Source organism: Euprymna scolopes, chromosome 24 (assembly GCF_053919585.1).
Source record: "Euprymna scolopes isolate OS-2025 chromosome 24, ASM5391958v1, whole genome shotgun sequence".
NCBI lineage: Eukaryota > Metazoa > Mollusca > Cephalopoda > Sepiida > Sepiolidae > Euprymna > Euprymna scolopes.
In genome coordinates this window covers 42037228-42060286 of record NC_136505.1, presented here as the reverse complement: position 1 = coordinate 42060286, position 23059 = coordinate 42037228, and the positions used below count along the sequence as shown (strand labels likewise).

Genomic DNA, 23059 nt, shown 5'->3' with positions numbered 1-23059 from the left:
TTTGTCTCCATTCCACTACAGATTGGAGGTCATCGTCTATTGTTTCTGTCATTTCTTTAGATATGTGTTCATTTGTTTTCCTGTTGTGTCTATTATAGAGCCTGGTGTCATCAGTCTATACACCCATCTCACAGACAATTTTGTCAGGGAGGTCATTTATGAAAATTAGGAATAATAGACGTCCAGGGATAGACCCCTTAGGCACTCCCACATTTATATCATATTGTTCAGGTGTACGACCATCGAGGACAACCTGGATTTTTCTCTTATATAAGAAGGATTTAATTATGTTAAGTATTCTTGCAGTGATTCCATATGATCTGATTTTCCTGAGAAGACCTTCATGCCATACCCTGTCAAAAGCCTTAGATATATCTAGAGCTACCGCTCTGCTATCCCCTGCTTTGTCAAGTGAATGGTATATGCGCTTATATATATATGTATATATATATATATATATATATATATATATATATATATCATAAAGTGGTATATGCGCTCGGAGATATATATGTATATATATGTATATGATGATTGCAACGTCTTTTCAGACGAGTGCCACTCCCTCAGACATTTATATATATATATATATGTATATATATATATATAAATGTATAATAAAAAAATAATTATTGCTTTAAAGGTATCATGAGAAAGATTTTCACAGACAAACAAAGAAACATAATATTACATAGTTAGCATTTTCTCCTGTATATTTCTGAGTTTATATTAGTATATTACATGCTAGTTCGCATTACTTTGAAATGTCCGGGTCTAGAAACTGAAAATCATACACAATAGCTCATAAAGTTTCTCTATCTGTGTGATATTTATACACGTTCTCTGACTAACTTGGGATTTTTATATCATGAACAAGAAGCAACCGATTTTAATTTAGACGGGTTGTTTCGCTAATAATCTATGTAAAATAAACAAGATATTGGTTTTGTTTTTCAGACTGGCGCGCGGAGAACTAGTGGGATTAACTAATTTATTGAAATATTTACGATAAAAACACTTGCTATAAAAAAACAGCAAAACATTTACGATTTCCAAAACTTAAACCATATTTTTTTCGTTTAATCTAAAGGAAGATATTTTCTTATGTTTCATACCTAGATTTTATTTTAATATTCTACATATGCTGGAAAAAACTAATTATTTTTACTAACATTTCAGCAAAAATAAAATACAAAACAGAAACTTAAATTTGTCGTGTCCTTATTTGTCGTGTATTAATTTATTGTGGTTAGATTTGTAGCCCCTTAATTTTCTGTGTCTAAACTTTTTTGCCCCTTAATATCACACCAATTGCGAATGAGCAAAAGCAATTGGGCTTTGGTGTACATTCGTCGTGCCTTTATACTTTCGTACATAAATACTAATATCGGTATGATAGAGATATAGTCTGTGCTTACTTGCATGAACTGATTTTGTCGTATTCAAGGCAGGCCTTAGCTATTGTTGGGCCTTAGGTCAAACGGATTGTGCGGCACCCTGTGTGGGTGGGAATAGGGCTAATAGCTTAAAATTAACAAAAACAAAATAATGAATTATCGCGAGATCTATGATAGCGCAGTTCTCACCGCTAAGAACTGTCCTGATCATAGTTTTAAACGGATTATTCGTACCGGGTCAATGTGACATAGTCTGATTCCGATTCCTCGTATAAAGTCGCTATGATCGTCATACATTGACCAGGACAATGACTATAGTTCTAATATTTCATCGAGAAAGTTAAACGGTAGCCTTTTAGGAAGCTTATTTAATTCCCAAATCTGCTAATTTGGCCAATAAATGATTAAAAAACATGAGCGAAATTTGTGAAACTAGAACCGACATTACACATAATTTATTATGAAAAGTTTTACAGCGGAAAATAAATCACTCGATAGTGAGAAACGGTGTAAGATGCCATATTTCCATCTTTTAAGGATTTATCGATATATCGCAATCAATATGTCATATGCAAATTTTAAATCACCAAACCGATTGATATTGCTTGGAGCAAAACATGTATTAAAAGACTGCTATCAACGATTATTAGTCATCGGCCGGTTTTATAAAGTTAATATGTGCTTTTGTTTATCTTTTAACTTACTTGTGTAACCATGAATCCAGTCTGAAAACTACTTGAGGATAACGATTAATTTGTTGTTGGTAATCCTCTGGCTCGGGAAATGATAGTAGGGTGATACGGGAGGAGAGTTGTTGTTCGTGCAGCAGTCCCTCTTTCTCTGCAAAGCTAGAGAATCCAAGGAAAAGACAGAATCGATGCAGCTTGGCTCTAACTGCGCAGCGGGGGTTGCCGGTAATGAAACTATGAAGTCAGACTTCCTTAGTGACCCTGTCTTCGGATTTTCTGTTTGAGTTTACTTCCTTAGCCATTCTCCAAGCCAGTGGAGGTTTTGAATCAGAGTTGCCTTCTAAATGAGCTACCATCTAACGTTGACGAGCCCCACCAAGCCGAAGTGACTGGTTTTAAGGCGCCAGTGAACCGCTTTTGCCCTTTCTCTCAGTTAGTATAAACAGTTTCGCCGGGCTTAGTAGCTAAATCACACAAGAAGGCCAGGAGTTAGACTTGGTTGTCAGAGGCACACCATTCCTACTACCACCCTCGATTCTGACAGACTTGGAAACGATAACGATTAGTAAGCTAAGGTAAACAGCTAGGTGGCCAACTCTGGTTGAGAGCGACCCAAATGCTTCCTTTTCATTAGATACTATAGTGGGATGTAGGAGAGGGGGATATCCAATTTCCAGTATCCCCATTTTGTAATGTTAAGTGTTTAACAATGGAAGGGACATCAAATACAATTTGTAAGTCTTTGGCATAACTCAACCGAGGATTGAATTCCGACTCATTACCGAACACTCTTATCATGACGCCAATGAGGAATCAAATTAGAGTTATCTCACTGAAAGTGGATATATTCATAAATAGAAACGCAGTGTGTTAGATAGTATTCAGAATATACGATCTTTAAGCGGACACAGTTAATCCTCAAACAGAATTGGGTAGTTTCGCTAGTAACCATCTCAAGAAATGTCCTATTTTTTCTATAAAAAAAATATACAACATGTATAAGTAAAATAAAGGTTTACATTGCCGATCGAGGTCGTGTCTAAATGTTTTGGTGGACAGAGAGATCAATGGAAGAAAAAGATAAATCAATATTGGTTGCTTGGTGGGGGCGTGTTTATTTGCTATTATTGATCAGAACACGTCACGTCATAAACACGTCAAGCAACACGGAATTATTGAAATAGTATGTCTCTTAGAAGAAGAAAAACGCAGAGAAGAAGACGAAAACGAAGTCGAAAGAAGAATAGGAGGAGAAGAAGAAAAAATATAGTATCTAAGAATTATGGGGGGAGGGTAGACGTTAAGGTGAAGAAAAATGGACATAAAAATAAGTAAGGGGGAAGGAAAAACAATGAGACGACAACGAAGATAAAGTTAAAGAAGAAAATATAACGAATAGTAGTAGTAGTAGTAACAATAACAACAACAACAACAACAATAATAATAACATATCTATACGTTCTCTATCCCCTCCCCTATCCGCTCCAATTTCCCAATCACCGCCCACCCCACAAAAGAATGGTGCCAAATAGCCGAAAATGGTCAAGGAATATGGAAAAACCGAGAAGAGAGCACTGACCAGAGCTCCACCGGACAAGTACGAAGAGAACTGTAATCTTGGGGAGGCCTATTGCCACTCAAATTCCAGTGGAGAGCAATTACCGCTGCTAGCGAGAAATCTGTGGTAAACGACTGTTGCGATAATGCAAATTCATTTGCAAATGTTATCAGAAGAGGTGGGGAGTACTGGAAAACTGGGAAAACTTGTTGTCACTTAGCTTCGAGAGAACACAAATATTTTTCAGGGAGAAATCCTTTATGACCTGTGTGATATCTCCTTGTGAGCCAATAATAAAAAAAGAAGAAGAAGCAAAGAAGAACACAAACTAAGAAAGAATTATTGAAATTCTATGCCAGTTAGAAGAAAAACGCAGAAAATAATGAGGAAGGAAGCGAAAGAAGAGTACGCGGAGCAGAAGAAGAAAAACAGAAGAGATAAGGCGGGACGATGAACGGACGAAGAATGAAGATAAAAAAATAAGTAGGAGAGAAAGAAAAAAAAAACAATGAGACCACTAAGAAGAAGAAGAGGGAAAGAAGAAAATGCGATGAATAACAACAATAAAAGAAGAAGAAGAAGAAGAAGAAGAAGAAGAAGAAGAAGAAAGAAACGTGTGAAAGAAGAACTGATTCTATGTAAGCAAATTGAACGTAAAATCCATGTAGGTTCAATGGGCCAATTGTTTTCTGTTACTGAACCAATGGATTTTTCTGTACCACTTACAGAATTCATTTGTCCATTGACCATAAATTGATTCCCGTTTACTATTCATTTCTTCTATAGCTTTTTAGCAAAAACAGGAACTAAAACTCGGTTCTAATTTCGTTTACTTTCGTCACGAGTAAAACAGAAAAGAACAGAATTTCTCAAACGCATTATTGCCCGCCTCGATTTATCGGAGAGGGACTTATGTTTTCAGTCGCGTTGTGCGTCCGTTAGTCCGTCCATTAGTTTTTCCTGAAATTTTGCCACAAATTGTATTTCATTAAATAGATTTTTTTTTATTCAATTTTCACCCCAAACAAGGCACAGTGCCACTTTGAAGCAGGGGGCTACTATTAGGGAATTAATTAGCGGGGTCATTATGAAGGGAGAAAGTAGAAAGATGTTTGTTAACATTACACTTGAACTTCTGCATATCATTGCAGTTGGGAAAGCAGACTCCCGGAAGGGAGTTCCAAAGACCCGCAGTTCTGGAGAAGAAACTATTGGAGTAAAAGGCGTTCTTGCACCTAGGGATCTCTACTGTAAAGGGATGAGACTTAGTAGCTTGTCGGGTTTGTCGGGGGTAGTTACGTCGGGGAGGTACAAGTGTTTGCAGTTCGTCAGAGCATTCACCATTAAAGTATTTGTAGAACAGGCAGAGGGATGCAACATCTCGTCGATGGGACAGAGGTTGAAGCCTAGATGACAGTTCAGGACCTATCATGTTGGCGACTCTTTTTTGAACCCTGTCCAGGAGCGAGAGACAAGCAGCAGATGCACCAGCCCAGATGTGACAACAGTACTCCATACATGGGCGATGGTTGCCTTATAGAGGTATAGGATACTGGCAGGCGTAAGTAGTTTTCTAGCACGGTAGAGGGAGCCAACGTTCCTCGCAGCAGCCTTGGCAATGCTCTCAATGTATCTATTCCAGTTCATATTCCCTATAAACGTTAGGCCGAGGAGTTTAAAAGAAGTACTTTCGGGCAATGTGTTCTTGGCCATTGCTATTGGTGGTAGAGAAGGTTTCTTGTAGTTATTGAAGGAAACAAGCTTAGTCTTAGCAGCATTGAATGTGACCAACCATTTTTGTCCCCATTCCACTACAGATTGGAGGTCGTCCTCTAGTGTTTCTGCCATTTCCTTGGATATGTGTTCATTTGTTCTCCCCTCATATCTGTTATAGAGAGTGGTGTCGTCGGCAAATATACCAATCTCCGAAACAATATTATCAGGGAGGTCGTTTATGAATATCAGGAATAATAGAGGTCCAAGGATAGACCCCTGAGGTACTCCCGCATTTATGTCATATTGTTTGGATGTATGTCCGTCGAGGACAACTTTGATTTTTCTATTACTTAAGAAGATGTGCACATAATTTTTTTTCCCGAAAATTCTCGTTACGTCAAAAGAATTTAAAATAAAATGGCCTAATATAACAACTTTTGCCCCATAACTTTTGATTCATCCACTAGATTTTTCTGAAACTTGGCCAAAATGTGGAGGCCATTGTTCTAATTATAAATTCAGTATGGGTGACACTGGCAACATTCTGGTTCGCGTTCCAGGAAACTTTAAGTGGTAAAAACGGCCTTTTTGTGGCTCTTTTTTCATATTTTTCAACAAAAACTTGATATGTCTGACTATATAGTGGGTTTTCACGATGATCAACTCAAAATACATGTGTAAAGGTCTGAAACTGCACCTTATCCGTTTACACTGAGATTCGGCGCCCCTACGGTTTCAGAAGTGATAGAAAATGCCCCAAAATGGCCCAAAATTACACATTTTGCTTCATAACGTTTGATCCATCCATTAGATTTTTCTGAAACTTGGCCAGAATGTAGAGGCCATTTTCCTTAATATAAATTCAGTATGGGTGACCAACGCAAAATTCTGGTTCGCATCCCTCTGGGACTTTTAGGGCTAAAAAACATGCATTTTTGGAGTTCTTTTTTTATATTACTCAAACACTTGATATATATATATCTATATAGTAGTTTTTCATGGTGCTGAATTCAAATATACATGTCTTAAGGCGCGAAACTGCACCGTTTGTTGATTTTTACTGGGATTTGGTGTTCCCAGGACTTCCAAAGGGGTCACAAATGCCCCGAAATTGCAAAAATTGAAACTATTTTAGCCTATAACTTTAGATTTTTCTGAAACTTGGCGAAAATGTGAAGGAAATGTTGAGCCCTCACACATCTTACTTTCTTCACTATTTATTTGTGGCGACATCTCACATACAGCACAAGAGGGGGACCACGCACGCGCGTCTTGTTGTTTTTGTTGTTGTGTTGTTATTATTATTATTATTATTATTATTATTATTATTATTATTAGCAAGAACTGTGAAAATTCCACGGCCGTAACTTTCATATGCAATATATTATTGCTGGGTATTCTGTGGAGGTTCAAGGTGAATTGAAACCTCGCGATATTATGCTGTGTTTATCTGACCCCAAAGATACCCATGGGCATGGAATATGTGCCTATATCAAAGATGGCTTTCCATGTGGTAGGGATATCTCCAGAGAATACCCTAATTTACCTTATATGTGCTTCCGGGTTGCACTAGCTTACACCGCTGCATTTATATTTGCCCTCTATCGCCCCCACGACAGTAGGGTTACTATCTTTAAGAGCATATCTGAGAAAATTGACCACATCCTGTCTGCTCATCCTTCAGCTAACATTCACATTTACGGTGACTTCAATATCCATAATGTGGAAAGGCTGACCCACTCGAATAAAACCGATGACAAGGAGAGGTTCTGTCATGATTTTTCCACTGCCTATGTCCTCACTCAGATTGTTCAGGAACCGACCCGTGTGCGCGATACTACCGGTCAGCATGCAATCCTTCTAGACCTTTTCCTCACAAATTCCCCTGAGCTATGTTCATGTTTCGTTCTATCTTTTCTGGGATCCTCCGACCACTCTGTTGAAGCAGTTAAGATAAAAATTAAATGTAATAAGTCTTCAGATGTACCTCTCCACCGTATTGTATATCGATACTCTATGGGTGACTGAGAGAGCTTCCGTACATTCATATCTGACCTACATCTGAATTCCATGTTTAAAAAGGATGTGTCCTCTATAGTATCAGACATGACCGAATGGTTACTAAAAGGCATAGACCGGTTCATACCATCCAAAACATTCCAACAAAAATCTAACAGCCAGCCATGGTTCTCCCCTGAATGTGCTGCTGCAATCGCGCACAGAAATCACTTTTTCCATAGCTACCAACGTAATAGATGTACTGAGACTAAAGCTGCTTTCAGGACTGCCTGCAACCACTGTAAAAGAGTAATAAAAAATGCAAGAGAGTTGTATGTTCAGTCTGTTAAATCCAAAGTAGCTGAGCAGCGGCTTGGTTCCCACCAGTTCTGGCAAATAGCAAACAGGATCTTGAACAGAAGCGTGCACTCTATCCCAACTATCATCAATGGACCTGAGGTCATCTCGTCAGCATCACACAAGGCCAGGCTATGTGCAAAGAACTTTGCAGCTAATTCTACCCTATGCGACAAAGGCCATCAACTCCCCTATTTACTCCTATAACAGACAACACGCTGTGCAACATACAAATATCTGTGTGTGAGGTCGCCAAGCTAATCAAGAACCTTGATTCCAGTAAAGCAACTGGTCCTGACGGCATTCCGGTTATAGTGCTGAAAAAGCTCCAACCAGAACTTTTCCTAACACCCTGGAAAACCTTATCAGAATTCCATGTATTTAAGAATTCAGGTGGAAAGTCATCTCCCTCCCAGTACAGACCAATGAGTCTCCTGTGCGTCATGAGTAAGTTCTTGGAATCCATATTAAATAAAGAAGTAGTTAACCACCTAAGCAGAAACAACCTTTTTAATGGCATGCAATATGGTTTCCGTTCTGCAAGATCTACAGCAGATGTGCTAACGGTTATATCTCATAGGATTAGTGAATCTCTTGACAAAGGTTTCCTTTCTATGGCAATTGCTCTTGTCATATCGAAGGCCTTCGATAAGGTATGGCATAAGGGCCTACTTCACAAGATTTCCAGCTACGGTATCACTGGAAATGTTTTCTCAATCATTAAATCATTTCTCTCCGATAGGTTCATAAGAGTAGTGGTTGATGCGCAGAAATCAGAGGCCCACAGTATTAATGCTGGAGTCCTTCAAGGGTCCATCCTAGGCCCAACTCTCTTCCTGATCTACATCAATGATCTCCGAAAACACATACTTAAATCATTCGTTGACATTCATACTGATGACACGACCATCTATGGCAACACATCAAAGGACGTAAATGACAAATTTCTCTCTAATTCTCTCTCCTCTGATCTTGAGCGCGTGGTACAGTGGGGGAAGAGGTGACTGGTCACTTTTAATGCATCAAAAACCAAGCTTCTATATTTACATCATCAACGCTCTGATCCCCATCTGGCATCAATTTAAATGGATGGCTCTTGTCTTGGAGAGGCTCCATGTTTTGACAAGCTTCTGGATTTGACCTTTACTCCTGATATGAAATGGAGCAAGTACATCAGGTTTGTTGCCAAGGACGCTGGGAAAATGGTGGGATCCTTCTACCGCTCCAGAAGATATCTCACTACCGATGCAATTCTCTATCTGTATAAAAGCCAAGTACGTCCAAGGATGGAGTACTGCTGCCACCTCTTGGCAGGAGCTGCTAAAAATAGCCTATCCTGCCTTGACAAAGTACAAAATAGACTTTAGTTTAGGTTTAGTGCGGGATACCCTTTTCTTTTCCCTGTAGCCTCTCTCTCACAGAAGAGACGTTGCGAGATTGTCTTTATTTTATCGTTATTTCCATGGCAAGTGCTCGTTTGGGCTCCAATCTCTCGTCTCTTCTCGCCAATCTTTCACGAGAAACACCTGTCTGGCTGAAACTACTGTCAATAATTTCCGCCACTCGTTATCTGTGCCTAAATTCAAACGTAGATTCCATGAGCAGATCTTCTTTCTCAGAAAAGCACGACTGTGGAACTCTCTTCCATTTGCCTGTTTCCCACCTGACTACAACTTGGATGTCTTCAAGTCCAACATAAACAAATTTTGACAAACCGCCCCCCTTAAGTAAGATATTCTATCAAATCTCTAATACTAATGATTGCTACAATACTATCTCATTGATTACTGTACACGCAATAACCCTTATCCCAGAGTGGCCTCCGGGCCTTGATAAGTGGTGACCCCCATGGAAAAAAAAAGAAGTAATCTAATTAATGTAGTATCAGCATATATCTGGTTATTATGGTTCATCACCAATATTTTTATAGGCATCTGTGACATGTTTCCATTATAAGGACGCCCGCTGCGAACGGAAACTCCACGATATCATTATACTATCTTTAGACAGAACAGATACTACCCTTGGATCTTAGCGAGAAGATCAAGAAGGTATATGTTAGTTTCACGTACAGCCCAAAAGGGACATCTTAGGTGATCGAGGGAAGCTATTTATTTAAAAAGAGGATAGAAGATGATAACATACTACGAACATTAAATCAGCATATCTTTATACTAATTTAATGTTCATAGTTATCACTTTCTATTCTACTTTTTAATAAATAGGATATCCCGATTGAATAATTTATTCTCTAGTAACCGGGACACACTTATGTACGTTAAATTTACTACGGTATTATTATTATTATTATTATTATTATTATTATTATTATTATTATTATTATTATTATTGTTGTTGTTGTTGTTATTATTGTTATTATTGTAATTATTGTTATTATTATTATTATCATTATTATTATTATTATTATTATTATTATTATTATTGGCCCACAAGGACCTTTCACACAAAGTCATCAAAAATCTCTCTGTGGTGTTTTCTGAAAGCTGATTGACAGCAAGTCTCCCCAGGTTTCCAGTACTCTCCGCCTATTCCGATAACATTTGAAAACAACTTTACATTATCGCAATAGCCGCTTACCTTTGATTTCTCACTAGCAGCTGCCATTGGCCTTCACTGAAATTTGAGTGTCAATAAGCCACCCCCAAGGTTCGAGTTCTTTTTGCATTTATCCAACAGGGGCTGGTCAGTGGAATGGAATGTGAACTGATGAACTCATAGCACTTGGGCCCGTTCGATGTAAACATCCGTGACTAACATGACAAACAGTAATATACCACTTCTTCGTTGTTAATGTTTCTAGATGCCAGCAAGCCTTCTAATCTCATAGCTTCATCCCTCAGACTGCCCCACCTGCTTATTACCGTCTTGTTGCCTGTTTTCCTTAACTATACTAAATTGCAGGATTTTCAGTTATAGTAAACAGACATCTCGCTGATCAACTGCTTAAATTATCTTTTTAAGCATGATCGGAAATACTAGCTGCTTATGCCCTAGTAATAATATGCCTGGTTTGGAGGTGAAAAACTTTCTTTTTTTTAAATATTTATTACACTGAAATAATTATCATCAAAATTATTAGATGGTTTAGGACAGATTATCAGAATCCCAAAATGTCGTGCAAAGTCGCAAGCTTTAGTTACATGACTCGCAGACAGTGTGAGAGTTGTATATCTTATCTTGATTATCGAGTTGGATTTTCAAGTACGTTTTCGTAAAACTGATGTAATATTATTTTGTTCTCGTGGAAGTCGAACCCGCCCAACATGAAGCATACAGAATCTTTGTATTTTTGCTCTTTGAAACATGTCGACATGCTATTATATCTAATAACAGTATATAGAACTTATTTCTACAATCAACAGTTATATCTATGTGAACATAGACTCGTTTCGTCGATTCATTTTTTAAAAAATGACACATCTATGTCCCTTTTTTTGGTTTGCATGTCGTTGACTCTCCTTACTTTTTGACGGGACGTATTTATTTCGTTATTTTTATTCATTGCTTTCTCCACCAACGAGATCATGTTTTCGATCGGGTTTCTTTGTCTGGCATATACTAATATTATATTTGATCTAATTCTTTACTATTAAGTGTTTTCAGAATCGAAACAGGAAAGTTCGTTTATATAACTCTTATTTACTACTTATATACAGCGGCCCTGCTGTTTAAACAGTGTCGGCGACCACGGTACTCCAAATTATACAGTCATAGTAATCGCGGAATGATCCGTAAAGTCGCTAGTTTCTCGTTGTTTTCCGTCTTGATTCAGGGGTGTACCTCCTCTCGTAAATGAAACGCGCACTCAAATACCAACCTGGAAATTTCTACGACTTGGCGCGATACCTACAGAGCCTAGCCTACCCAATTAGTCACCCATCTGGTACTGACCAGGCTCACTGTTGTTTAACTTCGGTGATCAAGCGATAACCGGTGTGTCAACGTGATTGTGTCGTATATCCATACTTTAGCAGATAAGAAAACATTTTTCAGGCTTCCATCATGACATAATAAATGCAGTACTTTATTGTTTTATGTTTTATTGTTAATCCAAAATGTTTTCTCTCAGCACCAAAGCCATCAGAATCAAGCCAGTTGTTGATATGGCGTTCCTCCTGTGGTTTTGGTCATATAAGTTTTTAATAAGGCCACCATCCTATGATTTACGATCTTCTTCTGAGGAGCTGTTTATTTATATTTAATGGCCTGAGGTGTTGCTAACAGAGAATTTCGACGAGGTTGTCCAAACATTCTTGCATGTCTGGTTAATCTTCCTGTAGGGCGCTGAATTTTCAATCTCACATTCTGCCGCTTGTGTCACATCTTCCCACCGCAGTATTGTGATAATAAATGTTTATTCAAGTGAAAAATATAGTGTCAGATTTTTCTGTGGGACTGACTTTTTAAAACTTGTCCAAATGTGTTTTTAGCTATGCTTTCTAAGGCGAGCAAAAACATGATTTTGAAAATATAATACGAGGTACCTCAAATAAGTTTCCAGACATTTTGTAAAGCCATTTAAAATTGTCGTGGACACTTGAAAATTCAGTGTGTTACTTTTATTCATCTTATGAGATCACTTGCCATTTTTATGATTTCAGGTTCAAATGAACGGCTATATTAGGAATTGGAATACACCCTACATAACCTGATTGTCAAAGTTGAATGCGCTTCAGAAATGCAATCTAGACGTTAGGACACTTTAGAAAAAAAAAACGATATGCTATAAACTTCTGGATCTAACTTTGAAATAATGCCACAGAAACGCATGAAATACTTCACGCTACTTTTTGACTATCTTCTATGAATCGAGCATCAGATTTTGAGTGGCTATGACAAGAGAATCTTCTTATTGTTTTGACTCTCGAGTTTATATCTGACACAGATAGACACAGATAATCAATCAAGAACCACATAACTTTATCTAAAAACATATAATATATTAACTTATAAATACTCGAGAGTCAAAATAATGAAAAGAATAATCTCTTGTCATAGCCCTAGTCATAAGAGATTCAAATAAAGCAGGGAGTCTGGGAGGAATGAAGAGAAGTGTTGGAGGAGTAAGGAAGTCAGAACACCAAAAAAAAAACAATAGGAAAGAAAATCATGGATAAAGACCGTGATTTTTTTTTTTTTTTTTTTTACATTTCCACCCCAAACAAGGAAAATTGCCACTTTGGTGTAGGGGGCTACTATCAGGGGCAACCACTACTGGGGTACTATGTAGGGATTTGGGCAGCAAGGTGTCGGTTCACGTTACACTTGAACTTCTGCACGTCAGTACTGTTGGGGAAGCAGGGACCTGGAATGGAATTCCAGAGTCTAGCGGTTCTGGGGAAGAAACTATTGGAGTAAAAAGATCTTTTACATCTATGGATCTCTACAGTGTGGTGGTGGGATTTAGCAGCCTGTCGGGTTTGTCGAGGGTGCACACGTCGTGGGGGCACAAGTGATTGCAGTTCGTCAGAGCATTCACCACTAAAATACTTGTAGAAAAGGCAGAGGGATGCAACATTTCGTCGATGGGACAGAGGCTGAAGCTTAGATGCCAGTTCAGGGCCTATCAGGTTTGCGACTCTCTTTTGAACCTTGTCAAGGAGCGAGAGACTAGTAGCAGATGCACCAGCCCAGATGTGGCAGCAATACTCCATACATGGGCGAATGGTGGCCTTATAGAGGTACAGGATACTTTCGGGTGTTAGTAGTTTTCTAGCACGGTCGAGAGAGCCCACCTTTCTTGCAGCGGCCCTGGCAATGCCTTCAATGTAATTGTTCCAACTCATGTTTCCTGTGAACGTTAGGCCAAGGAGTTTGAAAGATGGACTCTCAGATAAAGAGTCGTTGGCCATTGCTATGGGTGGTAGAGAGGGTTTCTTGTAATTATTGAATGAAACTAGTTTAGTCTTGGCAGCATTGAACGCGACCAACCACTTTTATCCCCATTCCACTACAGATTGGAGGTCTTCCTCTAGTGTTTCTGCCATTTCTTTAGAAATGTGTTCATTCGTCTTCCTGTCGTGCCTGCCATAGAGTGTAGTGTCATCAGCATATATACCCATCTCAGAGGCAATGTTGTCGGGGAGGTCATTTATGAATATCAGGAACAATAGAGGTCCAAGGATAGAACCCTGGGGCACCCCCGCATTTATATCATATTGTTTAGATGTACGACCGTCGAGGACAACCTGGATTTTTCTCTTATCTAAGAAGGATTTAATTATGTTAAGTATTCTACCAGTGATACCGTATGATCTGATTTTACTGAGGAGACCCTCATGCCATACCCTGTCAAAAGCCTTAGATATATCTAGAGCTACCGCTCTGCCCTCCCCCGCGTTAACAGATCACAGTTAGGATGTCTGCTGTGGAACGGACTTGTCTAAATCCATATTGTTTGTCAGTCAGTAGTTTAGCATCTGTAAGATGATGGACTAGAGCATGGTTAATTATGGTCTCAAATATTTTGGCAAAAAGTGGGAGGAGGCTAATGGGGCGATAATTTGATGGGTCTGTCCTTTCGCCAGAATTCTTGAATACTGGTAAAACAGAAGCAGTTTTCCACCAGACCGGAAAGCAATCTTCATTAAGGCTCATTGATGTGTCTATAAAGACAATAATTGCAGAGTTTGATGTCAGTGTGGATACTTTACGCACAATTATTTGCGAAGAACTGAAGATGTGGAAGATTATAGGAAGTTTGTCCCAATGGTGCAGTCAACAACAATATCCCTTTTCACAGATTATTTGACCAAGACGTGCGGCAAGGTAGTTTTTGGTTATTCCCTAAGCTCACGAAAATCCTTAGAGGCTGTCGTTATTAGACAATTAAGGAAATGAAAGAGGCTGTGACGAGAGTCATTGACACGTTGATACAAGAGGACATCAATGGGCTTTCTAGAAATTGTAAGAAAGTACATTGCACTCGGAGGTAATTTATTTGGAGGGGACTAGAGATCCAAGTAAGTACTATTAATAAAGAGGCCCATGAAGAAAAAGTCGGGAACTTATTGAAGGCACTTCGTATATATTGTATTAATAAAAGATGAATCTGTGCAGCTTATTCCACCTCGTAATTCCATTTTGAATCTTAGGTCTGTGTCGTTAATTTGCTCCAGATTTTATCGATTGTTTATACCTGTGCAATGTATTGCAATTTATAGAAGCCAATACAATGCACAGGTGTAACCGATCGACAAAACCGGAAGCCAATTTACGAACGACATAAACTTTTAAATTCCAAATGAAAGTAAGAATTTTATTCAGGAATCTGCTACACAACTAATGACATATTCGGATGTGTTGAGAAAAACGTTAACAGATAAGAATTATGACATCTCTTTCAGCATGGTATATCACTCATGTAAACATCAATTAACGTTCACCGATACTTAATGAATATTGGATGCTTTTATGTAAAAAAACTCGTACAGAATAAAAACCTGATATGCTTAGAGAAAAAATGATAAAACTTTTGAAATTATCGCTTCAACATTAATTGATAACGGTGGCAACTGGAAACTGACAGAAAACTGGTGTTGTATATAGAATGACCGACTTGGTTACTTACTGCTCGAAACTCAGAATTTTGAAAGCCTTTAAATTGTTGAATTTTGAATTGAATTAAAGTTGAAGAGCAAAACCAGGTTTTAAACTTAAAGGAAAACGATCCCTTTTTGTATGCCTATTCATTTCTATTTCTTTTCTATTTTTTTCTCTAGACAAGCTCGAGGTTCACGGAAAGTACAAAACCCACAGAAACGGAAACAGGAATTTGTAAGTAATGTTGCGTGTAGTTTTCACGTTTTTATTTTCATTTTGTTTAAGTAAGATTAAAAAAATCTAACGAAAACTGAAAGCTAAACTCTTTTACACATCTTGTGTAGCGAAATGAACCGCACCAACATGCGTTCCATTTGAATAGCCACCGTAAACGGATTTCCGTAACACATATACACACACACAGAAATATATATATATATATATATATATATATATATATATATATATATATATATATATATATAATTCATATCGATGTAAATACGTACATATTTTTATATATGTATGCATATGTGTGTGTAGTAAAATATACGTATTATAAAAATCTAGGAGGATTGATCAACATTTCAAAATAAACCTTCCATTGTTGGTACTCCCAAAACAGTAGAATTCCGGGATACATCAAAGATTAATAACAAAAATACCGAAAGTAACGTTAATGTTCTTTATTTTCATCTAAACACTTCTAAAACTGGGACTTGTTTATCATCTTAATGGAAAGTGACTCTGATCGAGTAGTTAACGACACGAACTGACGACCTGGTTATCCAGAGGTCGAATCCATTTCGTTCCACAAAAATCACTTTCACTTAGGATGTTGGTAATATTCACGTAGTCTCTTCTGTAATCCCTGATGTATTTTTAAAAGGAATTCTAAACGGAAACACATTGGAAAAAGCAATACCAACAATAGAATCTTCGGATTAACATTCTTGAACTGTAAGGCCTGTTTAATTTCAGAAACGTTTCACGATCACTGTACTGTACAAGTCCTATATATAAAGAATTTCGAGTGGGTAGCTGTTCTGTACAGGTCCTTGGATTTTATAATTTTGCATGCAAAGAGCAAACGATCTATCTTGTGTTGAAGTGCTCAAAATTCAATATTTTTATGGATCAAGTCTGATTTCTGATTGCTTGCTAGCAGAACGTGGCTCAATTTAATTCGTCAATTCTTATCGTAAGTGCCTTTAAATAGAACCGTCCGATTTTCGGTGATCATGCCTTTCTCATTGAATCCAAAATATTGCAACGCATGCGATATTATGATGATTATTTTATTTCATTTTTCTCAGTGCGTACCGGATGAAGCAGATATACTAGAAGAATCGCTAGTCTCTGATGGTCTAGAAAATCTGTTTTTTTTTAAAGTTATAGCTAACCATAATAACTTATTTTTCTATTAAGCAATTTGAATTACGCATAGCATTTAGTTGTACGAACTAAGTTTCGACATATTTCTTTAAAAGTGAAAAAGTAAAAATCTTAATTCTTATATAGAAGGAAGAGAAGGATATGAAATAATTAGTTTAGGAATTAAAAATCTGCGATGGTCCGATTCTGAATCGATGTGTGCCACCATAGTCACACATACGGAATTCGTTCAACGTATGTGACTATTCATTGGGTGTCTAGTTGATGTCTGGTGTTTTCAAGTTCATTATAAAGATAACTACAGACATAATCTGCATATATACCAACCTGCATCATTTCTTTTATTTCTAACGAGATTAATCAAGTTCGATTTTAAAATCATCTCTCATTAGATGACGAGGATATTTCCACCCCTTTAAAGATGTATCACTACATTCATATATACGTCTCCCTTTCTCGATACATACTTGTCTATCTATCTATCTATCTATCTATCTATCTATCCGTCCATCTATCCATCCGTCCATCTATCCATCCGTCCATCTATCCATCCATCCATCTATCCATCTATCTATCCATCCATCTATCTATCCATCCATCTATCTATCCATCTATCTATCCATCTATCTATCCATCTTTCTATCTATCTATCTATCTATCTATCTATCTTTAGAACCACTGTCAATAATTTTCCTTTTTCACTTTTTGTATTTATAATTAAACGAAACTTGTATGAAGAAAGTTTATTTTCTTAGAATCATCCATCACGAAATACCACGGGTTTGTTTCCCAGCTGATTACAACATTGTCGCTTTCAAGTCCAATGTGAGCAAATTCATTTTGAGCCGTCATCTTAAATAATCGGATTCTGCCAAAATTTCACCATCATTGCCATTTACTACATCATTTCCGATCGCTACATTGTTTTCTCACCGTCCACCTGACACTCATAAACCTTTATCCTCGATTGGCTTTTCGACCTAAATAAGTGGCGATACCTTTGTGGAAAAAGCTAAACAACGCAAATAACCACGCTATCTATCTAATTAAATTCTTTGGTGATATATTATCTCAAATTTTAGGGGTCTAATATATGAGAAAACTGTTGATCTAGTTCAGTGGTTCTGAGCTCAACCTTTTTTTTTTACTCATGGACCCCTTTTCACCTTCTTTTTATCTTGGTGGACCCCTTCATAACTATGGGTCATAAGACAATCTTCTATTTTTCACTAATATAAATTTTGAGGTTTTAATAATCAAAGAAATATTATATAATTAAACTTAATTTTTAAAGGAAAACTAATTTAATGAGGTAAACCTGGTAATTAAAAATATTATAGTTAAAATAACTTGAATGGTTGAAAAAAAATGTACAAAATTACAATAGAAATTAAATTTTATAATAAAAACTATTCTGAGTTGGTTTTCTTTATGGACCATTAAAATATCGCTGTGGACCCCAATTTTGTTATGATTTGCCTGTGAACCCCCAGAAATATTCCATGGACTCCTAGGGTCCATGTGGACCCCGGTTGAGAACCCCTGATCTAGTTGATTACAATATTCTATCTATCTATCTATCTACATATTTATATAACTAATCAGTAATTTCTCGCAGGACTTGGTCAGCAAGTATTGTTAAGTTATCCTTCTAATTGCTCGTTCGTTCTCATCGTCCTCCGCTTCACAATCACCGCCGCCAATTCCGCCACCACAAAAACCTCAACTGCCTGCAATCTGGAATGAAAGCAGCTTCCATTCACTACACCCCCCCCTTTCCCGTCAGCCGACTTCGCTGTCTTGCCTTCCGATTGGTTGATAGGTCGGCTGATTGGTTGAATTGTACAGTCAATACCCAGACTTCACGGGGAATTCTTTTCGTGGTGCTATCTATCAGGGCGAGTGGCGGAGGTAGCGAAAGAGTATGGCGTTAAACATGAATAGGGGTCCGAATTGATTGCAGAGGCCAACTTGGAAAAATCATATAATGAATTGATAGAAGCGAATTACATTCGATGAGATTAAAAGACATGAAATACTCTAGCTACTAACGTAAAAAATGTCCATATATAATAATATATGGAAAAAATGAAAACTTATAAAGTGATTTAAACCGTAGAATGCTAATAAAAACGATGTCTATGTATCTGGATATAGTCTAATGAGAAAATCTAATCAACGAAATTGGTTGCTAGTTAAGTGCAGGTAAACAAGTGTTTTTAATATCAATATAAATTAATTTAAAATAAATCAGAATTTAAAAGTAATTAGAAAGTCAAATTAAATTCTAAATAGAAATGTTAACGTTTTTCACGCCCGTCTCATCTAAAATTTATATACTTAATATTTGAAGTATCCACGTTATAGTTCTGAACTTTGTAGACGAGAGCTTATTGTTTGGATTACTTGTTTTGATCGGATTACTGTTCTCATCTTCAGTGTTATTTTTTGCAAGGTTTCGGTCGATGTAGCCTTTGACCTTCGTCAGGCATAGTGGTCGCTATCTTAGACAAAAAAAACTATTTCATTTTTTTCCAAGATGGCGACCAGCATGTTTGACGAAATTCGAAATCTACATCGATCGAAACGTTTTTTTCCCAAGATGGCGACCAGCATTTTTGACGAAATTCGAAATCTACATCGATCGAAACGTTTTTTTTTCCAAGATGGCGACCAGCATTTTTGACGAAATTCGAAATCTACATCGACCGAAACGCTTTTTTTTTCCAATATGGCGACCAGCATTTTTGAAAAAACACTCAAGATTAAACATTAGCCCGATCAAAATCAGTAATATCCACGTAATATTCTCTTACATGCAGATGGGATTTTATCGGATTTCGCTTATTTTTTTCATGTGTACTTTTTAGAACTGAGAAAATAACATCGACGTAATTTGCTTTAAGTCAAAATTATCAACAGGATAAATATAATGCATTCCTATACGTTTTAGTTATTAATCATCCGTTAATTGAAAATCGTCCATAATTTTATTACCAATTTCCTACGAAGTACCTAACACGGTTTCCATCAAAGATAACTAATGAATTTTTTCTATATTGGTAAAATTTTCATATATTTTCTCAATTTCGTAATCTCATGAATAATTATAAAAGTCATATAATGCAGTCGATTCATATGACGTATTTCTAACATTATACAGTATCATTTTCATAACATTTTAGCAACTTACATCGTTTTTCAAATTGGTTGCTAGTAAAGTGCTGGTAAGAAAGAATCTCTAATATTTTTTTAATTCAATTTTTACCCCTAATAAGGCACAGTGCCACTTTGAAGTAGGGGAACATATGTTGCAGGGATATTATGAAGGGGGATGAGTAGCAAGATCTCTTTTCACATTACACTTGAACTTCTGCGTGTCGGTACAGTTGGGAAAGCAGAATCCCGGAAGGGAGTTCCACAGTCTATCAGTTCTGTGGAAGAAACTATTGGAGAAGAAGACTTTCTTGCGCCTAGGGATCTCTACTGTGAAGGGATGGGATTAAGCTGCTTGTCGAGTTTGTCAGAGCATTCACCATCAGATTACTTCTAGAACAGGCAGAGGTATGCAACATTTTGTCGATGGGACACAGGCTTAAGCTTAAATGACAGTTCAGGATCGATCAGGTTGACGACTCTCTTTTAAACCCTGCCCAGGAGGGAGAGACCAGTAGCAGATGCAGCAGCCAAGATGTGATAACAGTACTCCATACATGGGCAATTGGTGGCCTTATAGAGGTACAAGATACTTTCAGGCGTAAGTAGTTTTCTAGCACGGTAGAGAGAACCCACTTTCGTTGCAGCAGCCTTTGCAATCTTCTCAATGTAACTATTCCACTTCATGTTCTCTGTAAACGTTAGATCGAGGAGTTTAAAGGAAGTACTTTCGGGTAATGTGTTCTCGGCTATTGCTATTGTTGGTAGAGAAGGTTTCTCGTAATTTAACCCAAATAAACGCGGGTTTAAAAGTCAAATTAAGTTATAAATAGAAGAATTAACTATTTTACACCCTTTACTTCTACAATTTATATACTTAATATTTGGAGATCAACTTTTTCTTTTCTACATGTGAATGGAATTTCGTCGTATTAACAATAATAATCAATGAATCTCGAGTTTTAGCAAAAATTTGCTGAACACAGCAAAACGTTTTCACAACCTTGGAGATGTTTTTAATGATATCGCTGAAATCTCATTGAAGATGAATGATTGGCAATTGGGGAGGGGTTATTATGAAACGGAATACGAAAAATCAATAAAAAAACCAATTTCACTGATCGATAGATATTTCTTTACGAAAGCTTTATTTTCTTTCATCTGATGTAATCGTTATTATTTCTGTTCATATTTTATAACGTCGCCAAAGTCAACATTAAAACTCAGTATTAATCTGAGTTAAATGCACAAATAATAAACGATGCAATTTTAAGCTTCCTTGCCCATTAGAACCAGTTACGCCAGCATTAAGTGAAAGGACATATCTGCTGTTCAGATGAAACAATATTTTAAACAACCTGATAAGGAAATGAATACGTGCATTGAATTTCTCCTAATATTTACCTACTGAAATGTCCATGCACAAATATTTGGTTGAATTAATATCCATGCTAAATGATAAAAATCAATACAGAGCAACTCGACATGAAGCGAACAACAGAAGATGCTGTTTTTTGAAAAAGAAAACAGCTCACCTTATAGACTTGTATATACTGGTGTTTAACAGCTGTTTTCGAATTAATGCTTTTCGGATAAAGTTAATGTCAAGAGAGAAAATGCGCCTTTCTCGGGATTTCCTCATCTTAGTATTTGTAGAGGATCGTGCTTTTTATTGGCGGGGGGATATTTCATTGCATATCTAAGTTTTTTTTTTAATTCATGCTAAATATATATAACGAACTAATTTCGCATGTGTGTGTGTTTGTTCTTTGTCTAGTTGTTATGCATGCCACTAATATTTGAAGGGCGCACGTGTTTACTTAGGCTGTTTTGTTTATGAATGAAGCGGTTAATTTATATACAGATATGCGAAGATATATCATTCACAAAGAAATAAGGTTGCGTACAGAATTTGTATTTTTGTATTTTTTAGAGAATCATATAATACTTGAGCTAGTTTTGCCACGTGCGTATCAACGAACCGATTAACACTAAATTTGACTGATAACTGCGATTGCTTCCTTTATGGACAATGTGTGTTTTCTTCTATATTAAACCATGTCACAAAAGTGCCAAATACATTGGATATTTACCCTTCGTAAGCAAAGCTTCGAATGCTAGATTGCTTTCATTTTTTTTTAAATTGTCGATGTACGCAATCCCATCAATGAAGTAGTTTTAAAAAGTAACAAAATTGCATTCACCCAAGGACTGAACCGTATAGTACGCAATGTTATGAATTAAAAGAAAATAGCGGACATATTATACTATAGTTTAATCGTATCCTGTGTTATATATACAAATAGAGAGACACATCACAGAATATCGCTTTTTGTTTCCTCTTTCTGATAAGGGCTGAAGAGGTTCTCTCAATTCTTTTTCTTGGAAGGCTTATATGTTCACAAATGACAACCTGGATTTTAACTGTAACCAGATTGCAATTGATTCAGAACGAATATATATATATATATATATATATATAGATATAGATATATATATATATATATATATAGATATATATAATAAATATTTTTTAAGTATGTAATTATATCTGAATATAAGATTGTATCTAATCATTTGTATATTTACGCAATTGAAAGAATCTATATCTCCTTTACGCTTGTATACTATATGCGTCTATACGTAGCTAAGTCTATATATTCCTATTTTTTCTATTTATTTATTTATTTGTACCTATTTTAATCGTGCCAATTCATATTTCATTCAATAAACATATATAGTGTATGTGAGAGAGAAAGAAGGGGGTGGAGAAAGAGAGAGGGAGATAAGGTCCATATATATATATATATATGACACCTTTGGATTGTGCATCTCACATTTACAACCTCTCCGCCCATCTCTCACTTACAAACAATGATATGCACATCCACACACATACACACACACATGTGTTTGGGAAACGATGCCAACAACGTTCGCGCATAATTCCTCCATCAAAAGTAAGTAATTTGCACTTTAGTCGATGTCATGCACCTAAACAAACAAGGTTTCATAAGTTAAACGACTGATCCGCCCTGATAAATTAGCACATGCTGCTTAGGGGTTGGATTCTTGTGTAGAGGAGGTCGACAGCAGTGGGGGATTGAAACGACATGTGGAAACCACAAGACAGGAAAGAGGACAATACGAAACCAAAGAGGAAGACAAACCACGGGTGAGCGAATAAAACGTTGTACATAATTTGGCACCGATTCTTTTCTTCGTCTCTT

General features: G+C 36.9%; 1 protein-coding gene across 1 annotated transcript in view; it reads left to right on the top strand.

Moving 5' to 3' along the window:
• The window catches only part of LOC145246670 (uncharacterized), a 216081-nt gene that overhangs the window by 184695 nt on the left and 8327 nt on the right, over window positions 1-23059 (top strand). Inside the window, exon 4 of the mRNA XM_080108384.1 lies at window positions 15458-15512. Within this exon, the coding sequence (XP_079964510.1) occupies window positions 15458-15512 (55 nt within the window). The remainder of the gene's footprint in view (window positions 1-15457; window positions 15513-23059) is intronic.